This window comes from Aphis gossypii, unplaced genomic scaffold, assembly GCF_020184175.1.
Source record: "Aphis gossypii isolate Hap1 unplaced genomic scaffold, ASM2018417v2 Contig00895, whole genome shotgun sequence".
NCBI lineage: Eukaryota > Metazoa > Arthropoda > Insecta > Hemiptera > Aphididae > Aphis > Aphis gossypii.
The window spans coordinates 20,961-31,798 of NW_026083347.1; the positions used below are offsets into that span (position 1 = coordinate 20,961).

Consider the following 10,838-nt stretch of genomic DNA (forward strand, 5'->3'; position numbering starts at 1 on the left):
ATCTTGCCATTATCTTTGCCACATGTGAGATATAAAATGACACGATAGATGGCAGTACACGAATGTATTTATAGATACCTAATGTAATAACATTTTGTAAATATTATTTTTTTTTGTATATCTAATAGAAAAAGTTTTAATTTTTATTTCCAATAAACAAGCAGTTAATTAGATAAGCTGTTTCTATTATTTTGGCTCACAATATTTTTTTCAATAGAGTAAAAAGGATAACATATTATTTAAAAAAAAAGTGTAATGAAGATTTTGTATAAATGTAAGAGATGACAAAATTAGTCATACCATAATACATTTATTGGATTAGAAATGAATGTATTAAATTAAGTTTAGAATTGTTTTATATTTATAGAAGTAGTTTTGAAATCGAAATTCAAAAATCATTCCAATGATGATATCATAACAGCTATTAGTAAGTGGTTAACTGGAGCAAAAGGAAGACTATTAAAAAAAGACAATTGATAATATTTCAATATTTTAATAATTTCATATTCCTATTTTAATAATATTATATCGAGTGTAATATAATATATTGTATAATAATAATAAGACAAATATAATTTAAAATGAAATTAATAAACTTTATTGCATTATATCATTTTATTTATAATACTGTACTATACCTGATACTATGCATTACTACTAAATTAGTATATAATATTTAATATGATAATTATCCTTTATTTATGAATATACTACAAATTATGACCAACAAAGAAACTGTTTAGATATCGGATTCTTCTTCTGTGCCTTCACAACTCTGTAAGAGTTTGGCTGCCACCGTCACTGCTCTCCAATAATCACGATCTTGTACCCTTTCCTCCCATTCTGTTACTTCTAACCTCTCTAGATCCTGTTGTACTCCATCCATCCATCGTTTCTTTGGTCTGCCTCTGGGTCTTCTGCCTGTTGGCTTGTATTCAATTGCTGCTCTGACTTCGTTTGTTTCCTCTCGTCTCATAGCGTGTCCAAACCATTGTATTCTCTGTCCCTTTATATAACTTGTTATGGGAGGTACTTTGGTGATTTCTCTTAATTCTTTGTTTTTTCTTCTACGCCACCTGTTTTTTTCGGTATCAAAAAACGGTCCACATATTGTTCTTAGAACTCTATTCTCGAAACTTCTGATTTTAGATATCGGATTGATATATAAAAATATATAATTGAGATATTTATGAGATACTAATGAGATATTAATGATTTATCAAATAAATATCTAAATGAGTTATTATAGATATTTAAGGGATATTATTATATTATTAATAAATATCAAATAGATATAACCTATTTGACATATTTAAGATATTGATTTTGGTTCATAATAAATCACATGGATGTTTTAGATATTTAAAAATTTTCTATGGAGCTATTTCAGATATCAAAAATATATCTAAATTAAAATTACAATATTGTTTAGATAACTGTTAGATAAACTATTGCTATCTGGGTATTATCTTGGGTATAATAATACGCGATGTTAGTGATAACGTCATTACGGTCATTCCAAAGACATTGTAACTACTCGAAACCCAAACAAACATTTCACCTATAAGAAATATACAGTGAATATTTTTAATTTGGACATTAATTAATTAATAAAAATAATTATATTTTGGCCACAATTTTAAGTGCATAATGTTCATCGTAAAAAGGGGAATTATAAGGTTAATTGATACCAACTTAGTTCTTATGTAATTTTAAATTTACTAAAGAAATAAATTTGGTGGGAAAAAAGTTAATTCCAAACTACAATATTATTATGTATATTTTTAATATTATGATGTACAATATACTATACTGCAATTGTACATTGTAAACTGCATTTTGCATATTATTAAATTATTTCTAGTTTTCGAAAATCATTAGATATGGCCCAAAAAAGTGCTCTAAGTTTTTCAACTATATCAAATTATTTTAAAATTAATAAAATGTTGAAAAGAGGTGAATTGTCATTTCTAGCGGGATATGTTTCAAAAGTCAATTTTGATCCGGATGGATTTATTAAGGGTGATGTTAAAGCCAGTATGAAACAAACTACATATCATGTGCAGGTTATTTTATATTCATATATTACTTACTTATTATAGGAATATATTATAATGTATGGGTATTAAATTTGTTTAACTCTTATATTCATGGGCGTAATATGCATGGGGGCTACAGCCCCCACAGAAGTTTAAGAATTGGACTAGAAATACCATGACAAATGACAGATTTACGAACTTCAAACTTGGATAAAATACTTTAAAAAAAAATTTTGAATACATATTCCAAATACTTAGAAGAAAGTATTCAGAAAATAATATATTTGAATACTTTATAATAATAGTATTTCCAAGTATTTGGAATACTTCACAAAAAGTATTTCAAATATTTTTCGAATATTTTTTTTTAGTAGATTTAGATTTCAACATAAATTAATATTATAATAATCTCGTTTTATTTATTTATAGTTATTATACAAGTGCAAAAGCTTCAATGACGAAAAAAGTGATGAAATTATTTTTTAAGTGTGATTGGACGTTAAAAAATTATTCCGAATACTGTATTCAGAATATTTGTAAGAAGTATTCAAAATACTTTCAGAAAAAATATTAAGAATACTACCCAATTCTGCAATACTTCATATTGAAAGAGACTTATCACATGCAATAGAATCTGAAAATATTCTCAATATTTTTCAGAAAAACAAAGACAACTATTGAACTATGTTTGATTTAATTATTACATTTTAATTGTTTTATCTTTTATACATTGTAAAATAAAATTCCAGATTAAGAAGTAAAATATAATTTTTTTTTTTTTTAAAGTTCTCTTTCTTTTTAATTTCAGTTAAACGAAAGGAGTTTTATAAGTGGTATATTTTTTCTAGTCCTATATACTATATAGTATATAGCCCCCACATATAATTATTCCTAACTACGCCCATGCTTTTATTAATAAAGTTTAATATTTAATTTATAGTACTAATATTATAGTGTTATACAGTATATTTGATATTTTGATAAATTTATTTAATACAAAATAATTAATACTTAATTTCTCTATATTTCAAAAAAATAAAATAAAAAGAAATATATTAATTTTTTAAAACATACTTTAAATTAAAATAAATGTAAGTTATAGGTCCCTATGCATATAGTTTCTATAAATAAGTGTAATGTTAAAATGTTAAACACAGTATAAAATACATTTACTTTTTAAGCTATGTAAATATAAAGGTACATGGCTACCTATTCCATCCTAACTTCAATATTTATTTTTAGATTGTCTTAAGTGATGACACAATATCGGACTCTATGTGTACATGCCCAAGATGACAAGGCATTTGTCATCACATTCCTGCTGTATGTATTTTCATTCATAATAATTTCAGCTCTACTGACTGTACTGTACTGTGGAATACTAGAAAACCAAATAATGATGTTGAAGTTCAAAGTATTAAAGATATTTATCTATCAAAACCATATACAGCAACTAATAGTATCCCAGATGATAGTATAGACCGTTTTAAGCAAAGTCTGGCATGTATTGGAATGCCTATAGGAGTAATGTGGTTATTAAAACCTGAACCTCTTATACCACCACCAGATATCTGTTCGCTAATTTCAATTGAAGGAGTTTTATTTTCTCAAGAATATTTAACATCGAAAAATAAACAATATATCTCTCAGAAAAAATTTTAGTCATTAATGACATTATTTTAAAAATTGCTCAAGAAACTGTTGGTCAAGCTAAAAATGATCTCAGGCTTATTTACAAAATCATAGACTAACAGCTAGCAATTTTGGAGATATAATTTCGGCTATGAAAAAAAAGTATACGAAAATCTCTTTTAAAATCATTGAATAATGAGTATGGAAGCATTAAACATGTTCGTGCAATAGAGTGGGGTCTGGCTAACGAATCAACAGCAGTAAATATTTTACAAGAAACTGAAAATATTATAGTTCAACCAACTGGACTATGGTTACACCAGTGTAGATTTATTGGAGCTTCACCTGATGGTCTTATTGGTAGTAGGTGTAAAATGGGGATTCTGGAACCTAACCAGCCCTCTAACCAGCTGACCCGTATAACCAGCCCTCTAACCAGCTGACCCGTCTAACCAGCCGCCGCCGTAGCTGAGCCGCCGCCGCCGTAGCTGAGCCGCCGCCGCCGTAGCTGAGCCGCCGCCGCCCCGCCACCGCCGCCCCGCCACCGCCGCCCCGCCACCGCCGCCACCCCGCCCCCGTCCCCGCCGCCGCCGTCGTCCCTGTCCCCGCCCCCCGTCCTCGCCACCACCACCCCCGCTGCCGCCGTGGTTATCATATTATTGTACTATATTACCGTACACATATTACCGTACTATATTACCGTACACATATTACCGTACACATATTAATGTATATTCAACAGTTATCATACACAGAACTATTTTATCATATTATTGTACTCACATCATGTAAATGCTTGGCTAGTAAGTTTTTCATATGGCCGTGTAATTTTTCTTTAAATGTATCAGTTTTGATGATACATGTCAATGGGGTAGAATAGTAGCGGGGGAATATATGTTTGGTTACGTTTGTACATATCCCGGTTCGATTCTATCCCAGAATATTATATTTTTTATGCAAAACACCCTGTGTAACCAAAATATTTGTAAGTGAAAATAAAAAGTATAAATTCTGTGAACAATAGTCAGACGAATTATCATACGCTATCTATCCCTGTTGTTATCACATATTACCGTACTATATTACCGTACACACATATATTAATATATATATATATATATTCAACAGTTATTTCCTTTCAATAAATATATCTGTATAATCAAAACAAAATGTATATTTCATCTACCTCATCCCTCGATGACCACCATAGATCGTCACTGCGTATTCTCCCACATGTAGTAAGCCGATGGAGTCGTCTCACTATTTTTTCTATTTTAACTCATTTACATATACTACGAGGTTCTGCACATTTAAATATTTTATTATCATACTCGTAGCGATACGTAATTAAATTTGATGGCAATTTCCAAGAATCAAAGCGTATGGGAAAATACAGCCACAAACAACTTTTTCTTGCCCTTTTGACAAAACAAGCCATGCACATAAATCATAGATGCGCACGCCTTGGTATAATAGCACAACAACAAGTCCAATCCAGGGTTAAGTGTCTTGGGCGCAAAACCACTTTTGTAGCTACGGTGACAACATTCTATAACACACCTTTTTGTCCATTTCCTAGTCTCTATCATGTTCAACCAGGGGGTACAGAGAACCATATAAATACAGGTCTCTGTCCGTCTTAAAATTTAGAATTAGTTTCACATTCGCATAGAGCTAGTCTATGTCCAATTTTATATTAACTTTTTCTCGGGCAGCTACTTAACGTGCTGTCCTCAAATTCTTTACACTTGTTTTTATTGTAACAAATTATAACTTTAATTTTAATAAACTCTTGTATTAACATTGTGTCTTTGTCTCACTTTTAAAACCCGTAATCTTTTCCCGACAATTGATCCAACTGCAGAGTCAAGCACTCATTTATAAACGATAGTGAGAGATCACTACACACATTTAAATTAAAATGTTCATGTCTAAATACACAGCTCACTAAAAAAGAAATCCGTAACAAACAATAGTACAGGTAAGTATCCGTCTGTCTAGACTCTATTTAATTCATATAATATACTCTGGGTCCTTTAAGTCAAATGTATCCTAAGATTTCGAAAACCAGAGTTTTCGAAATTAGTTGTATTTTTATCGATCAACAAACAACATCACATTTCTACATACATTTTCTGTACATTTTCTGTACATTTTTTTTTCTTTTAAATATGGATCTCATGGCACGTAAGTACCTTTATAGTTTTTTTATATTTAGCTAAGTTATATAAATCATATATAAAATGTGTTACAAATTAAATAATACGTCGTTGGGTTTTACGAGACTATTTGATCGAAAAACACTAGTGTATTCTATTGTTATCGAAAATGTCCTGTCCCAACCGGTCTATTCTCGACACGTGCAGGTCAGTTTCAGGAATTTTATCGATGCTCTGTTCAATACAATGATACCCAAAATAGTTAAAAATCTATAGTGATATACCTAATTCCTAAATAATATTTTACCTAACCCTGGCTTAATTTATCTTCACCACCGCAAATGCTAAGACACTTGCTCCGTACCCGTCGATGTACGTTCAGTCTGTTCTAGACAACCACTTCGTACGTATATCTCCGCGTTTTCACACAACAGTATTAACAATTTTCCAAGTGTTTAAACACTTTATTTAAACATGTTTAAATGCGATAAGTGTCCATCGGTTTTTAACGCGAAGCGTAATTTGTTGACTCATAAAAAAATCATCTCGGAATTCGATTCCAATGCACTATTTGCCTTACGATATTTAAAAAACAAGTCACATCTTAATAGAACACAAAAAACACATACCGGTCTATACGTTTCCCGTGCACTATTTGCCCAATGACATTATACAAGTCAGATCTTAATAGACACCATAAAAATGTTCATGGTATGTATTTATATAATATTATTTTTCATCATTCTTAATTAATTTTAATATAATTTTTTCAAGGTATCTTAACGTGCCTGCTCATCTCAAACCCGCCGCACGTGAATATACCGATAACACCCAAATAATGTTCCAGATATACCGGCTGGTGGTTCAAACATGTTATCTGATGACGATATTTGTATGCTTGCAAGGACGCATAAATGCTATAGTCCGCGACATGAAAAGTGGCCGATGCGTCGCGACCTAGCGGCTTACGTTTCACACCTAGTGGTTCCCAATCCCCACCACACTACATTTACAGCTACCCCTCTAGGCATTCCAGAGATCTCTAAGGTGCACAAAAAAACACCAGTATATATAAATGTATGGAATATATTTATTAATGGATAAACAAAGGTACGCGCTGGCTCCGCCCGGTAGGGTGTTCTAGGTTAAGAAACCAATGCTAACTGTGGGAAGCCGCAACGGGTCGCGGTACACATCGGACACTTTTCATGTCGCGACTATAGACGCTAATACAGGTATTTATATTTTATCACTCGCGATATTTTCGACAACACATTTTTAGATATTAATTAGGTTTATTATTTTTTAAAGATTCTTACACTACAACCGATAACGGAAAACGTACTTCTTCCGCAAACACTACGTCTGCTATCAAAGCTAAAAAAGCACGTTTACTTCTTGTACAGTCTCCCGGCTTTATCGAAATTTCGTCTTCTGCAAATAGAAAAGTCGTATGGTATTACGCAAAAAATATCGAAAATATTCAAAACTATATTGAATTTTTTAATTCGATTAAATCTGAATTAGTCGAGTTACTAAAATCACAAGCGTCTAAACATCCGATCAAGTTTAATTTAAAGCTGGAAGCTACATACAATATTCCAAATGTTGATAATACATCAGAGAACCGTTCATTTAAGACCTCAGCTAGACCGATTTTTGCCGAAACTGGTGTACGGGAAATTGTTGAAGAAGGCATTATAAAATTAATGGCTGAACAAGACGAATATTCTAGCAAAGGAAGTGGTTATACGCTACAGTGTATTGACGGAATATTATTAGGTGTTTATCAATATACGCCTATGAGCGCATCGTCTTATATTCCGTTACCTGATTTCATTGAAAGAAAAAAAGCTGTAATCAACCCGCAAAACTCAGACCAACAGTGCTTCAAGTGGGCTATATTAGCAAAACACGTAACAGGTTCAAATAAACAACGTATAGAAAATTATACAACGCACGAAGAAAAATATAATTTTTCCGGTATCACGTTCCCGACAAAATTACATCAGGTTAACATTTTCGAAAAAAATAATCCTAATGTAACTGTCAATGTTTACGGACTCGAAAAACATTTCCAACCACCGCAAAAATTTCCAAAATATGAAGTGTTTCCATTGAAGGTGGTAGATGAAGAAAAAACAGATCATTTCGACTTGTTACTAATAACCGATGATGAAAATTCTCATTTTACCTACATCTCTAATTTTTCTCGACTTGTACGATCACAGAAAACCCGACATAAAGCAAGCGCTGTATTTTGTAAACGTTGCTTTACATCGTTCGAACCTCTAAATATTAATAAATACGAATTAAATGAGCGCATACGATTTGAAGAACACATAAACCAATTTTACCTCGAATGCCTGCTCCTGGATCGATGTTAGAATTCGACTCATGGAAAAAAACTCAACGACATCCGATAGTTATATATGCTGATTTTGAAGCACTACTAAAAAATCCGATGAAAAATGGGAACAATACAAAAGCTATTCAAAAACACGAGGCCATGAGTTATGGTTTTATGGTTAAAGCAAATAACGACGTTCCCGCAGAACTGCTTGAACAATTTAATATTCCAACTTCACCTATAATTTTTCGTGGCGATGAAGATAATCAGAATGTGGGTGAACATTTTGTGAAGAGTATCGTTGAAATAGCTGAAAACATTGAAAAATTACTACAAACCAACATACCCATAACCTTTACTACAGAACAACAACAAGCACATAATTTATGTAAGACATGTAATTTATGTAAAAACGGTTTCTCTGTGGAAACCATAAAGTTGCTGATCACTGTCACTTATCGGGTAAATTTCGACAAACATTGTGTAATACCTGCAACCTCAAGCTTCAAACACCAAATTTTGTACCATGTTTTTTTCACAATTTATCGAATTATGATGCACATTTTATTGTAACTGAACTCGGTCTCGATGTGAAAAAATTTCTGTTATACCAAACAGTGAAGAAAAATTCATCTCATTTTCAAAACACGTTTCCAACAACTTTTCAATACGGTTCATCGACACATTAAGATTTATGGCTTCAAGTTTATCAACACTCTCGGACAATTTATTAACACCAGGGTTCGAAAAGTTTAGAGAAACAGCTAAACATTTTAATACCGCAGACTTGCCACTCGTTACTCGTAAAGGTGTTTACCCTTATGAGTATACGGATGGTTGGAACAAGCTGGAGCAAACCAATTTACCAGAGAAAGCAGATTTCTACAGTACACTAACAGAATCAAATATACAAGAAGAAGATTATGAACATGCAAAAACTGTTTGGAGTCACTTTGGATGCAAGACTTTGGGTGAATACAGTGATCTATATCTGAAAATTGATGTTTTATTGTTGGCTGACGTGTTTGAGAACTTCAGAGACCTATGTTTAACCACATACTGTTTGGACCATCTTTTTACTATACAGCACCAGGATTCTCCTTTGATTGTATGTTAAAATATACCAGAGTCAAATTAGAGTTACTCACAGAGTATGATATGCTGTTGATGATTGAAAAGGGTAATTATAATAATAATATATATAAAAATTTACATTTAATATATAATTTTTTATAGGAATTCGAGGCGGTTTGACACAAGCAAGTATGAGGTATGCTAAAGCTAATAATGAAAAGACCCCAGATTATGATCCAACAAAGTCCAAATCATGGTTAATTTATCAAGATTGTAAGTATACATATACATATATTTTAATTTTAATTTTTTTAATATTAGTTTATTTTTTTAGGTAATAATCTATACGGTTGGGCAATGTCACAACACATGCCCTATGGTGGTTTTAAGTGGGTTGAACCTAAACTAGAAGGGCTGAATGATTTGAACGATACATCACCCATCGGACGGATATATGAAGTTGACATTACTTATCCAAAAGAACTCCATGATAAACACAACGACTTACCTTTCCTACCACAAAACGGTATCCCAGCTGGTTCAAAAGTTAAAAAACTCATGGCAACACTTCAGTCGAAAAAAAACTATATTATTCATTACCGAAACCTCCAACAAGCTATAGCCAATGGACTCATAGTTGAAAAAGTAAATGTATAAATGTTTTTATTTTACATTTATAATATAATTATTTTTTATTATAGTTCATAGAGTAGTTCAGTTTAATCAATCACCATGGCTGGCTCCATACATAGCACTAAACACAGAGATGCGAAAAAAAGCAGCAAATGACTTTGAGAAAGACTTTTTCAAACTTTTAAATAATGCGGTTTTTGGGAAAACCATGGAGTCTATGCGGAAAAGAATAAAAATGGAACTGGTGTCTAGTGATCGTCGTTTACAAAAACTGATAAATCAGTCAACATTCAAACACTGTACCACATACAATGAAACTCTAAATGCAGTTGCATTAGAAAACAAAATCATTGATTTTTGTAAACCTATTTATATAGGTAAATTACATTTATTTTAAATTTTTTATTTATATTAATATTTTAAATTTTTTTATCAGGTTTTGCAGTGCTGGAAATTTCCAAGTATTTAATGTATGACTATCACTATAACGTAATGCAGAAACATTATGATGATAAAATTGAGCTCATGTATACAGATACAGGTAATTATTATAATTTTATTATTTTTAGTTTCATTGGTATTAATTTAATTTATTATTTTAGATTCATTGGTGTACTATATTCAAACTGATGATTTTTACAATGATCTGTTGAACAATCCAAACTTGTTGAATCGAATGGACACTGCAAATCTACCCCGTGACCACCCGTGTTACATTGCTGAGAGAAAGAAGATTCCTGGTTATTTCTGATGAAACCGATGGACGTATTATGAGAGAGTTTTGTGCTCTCCGTGCAAAGTCCTACGCTTACATTTTAGAAGATAAGAGAAAATCAAAGCAAAAGGAATCCGTGGACATGTTGTTAGAAACCATATGACCTTTCAAGATCATAAACGGTGTTTGTTTGGTGATACCAGTTTGGAAGTAACAACGTCAAACGTCTCTATCCG

At 31.7% G+C, this 10,838-nt stretch overlaps 2 protein-coding genes across 2 annotated transcripts; both read left to right on the top strand.

Moving 5' to 3' along the window:
- Positions 1-8,803: 8,803 nt before the first annotated feature.
- Positions 8,804-9,911, top strand: LOC126555532 (uncharacterized). Its single transcript, XM_050210444.1, has 3 exons — positions 8,804-9,360; positions 9,417-9,527; positions 9,589-9,911. Exons 1-3 carry the CDS (start codon positions 9,225-9,227, stop codon positions 9,909-9,911), a joined length of 570 nt encoding a protein of 189 aa, XP_050066401.1. The 5' UTR covers positions 8,804-9,224.
- A 41-nt stretch (positions 9,912-9,952) lies between these two features.
- On the top strand, positions 9,953-10,638 carry LOC126555531 (uncharacterized). The gene is made up of 3 exons (XM_050210443.1): positions 9,953-10,264; positions 10,324-10,428; positions 10,490-10,638. The coding sequence occupies exons 1-3, from the start codon at positions 10,021-10,023 to the stop codon at positions 10,636-10,638; spliced, it is 498 nt and encodes a 165-aa protein (XP_050066400.1). The 5' UTR covers positions 9,953-10,020.
- Positions 10,639-10,838: the final 200 nt, after the last annotated feature.

What these genes read in the sequence shown, in the direction of transcription:
- LOC126555532 (XM_050210444.1), top strand. Translation starts at nt 9,225, where the DNA reads ATGTTTAACCACATACTGTTTGGACCATCTTTTTACTATACAGCACCA. An exon ending in GCTGTTGATGATTGAAAAGG is followed by an intron (nt 9,361 to 9,416) that starts GTAATTATAATA and finishes AATTTTTTATAG; the next exon opens with GAATTCGAGGCGGTTTGACA. An exon ending in ATGGTTAATTTATCAAGATT is followed by an intron (nt 9,528 to 9,588) that starts GTAAGTATACAT and finishes TTATTTTTTTAG; the next exon opens with GTAATAATCTATACGGTTGG.
- LOC126555531 (XM_050210443.1), top strand. Translation starts at nt 10,021, where the DNA reads ATGCGAAAAAAAGCAGCAAATGACTTTGAGAAAGACTTTTTCAAACTT. An exon ending in TTGTAAACCTATTTATATAG is followed by an intron (nt 10,265 to 10,323) that starts GTAAATTACATT and finishes TTTTTTTATCAG; the next exon opens with GTTTTGCAGTGCTGGAAATT. An exon ending in GCTCATGTATACAGATACAG is followed by an intron (nt 10,429 to 10,489) that starts GTAATTATTATA and finishes TTATTATTTTAG; the next exon opens with ATTCATTGGTGTACTATATT.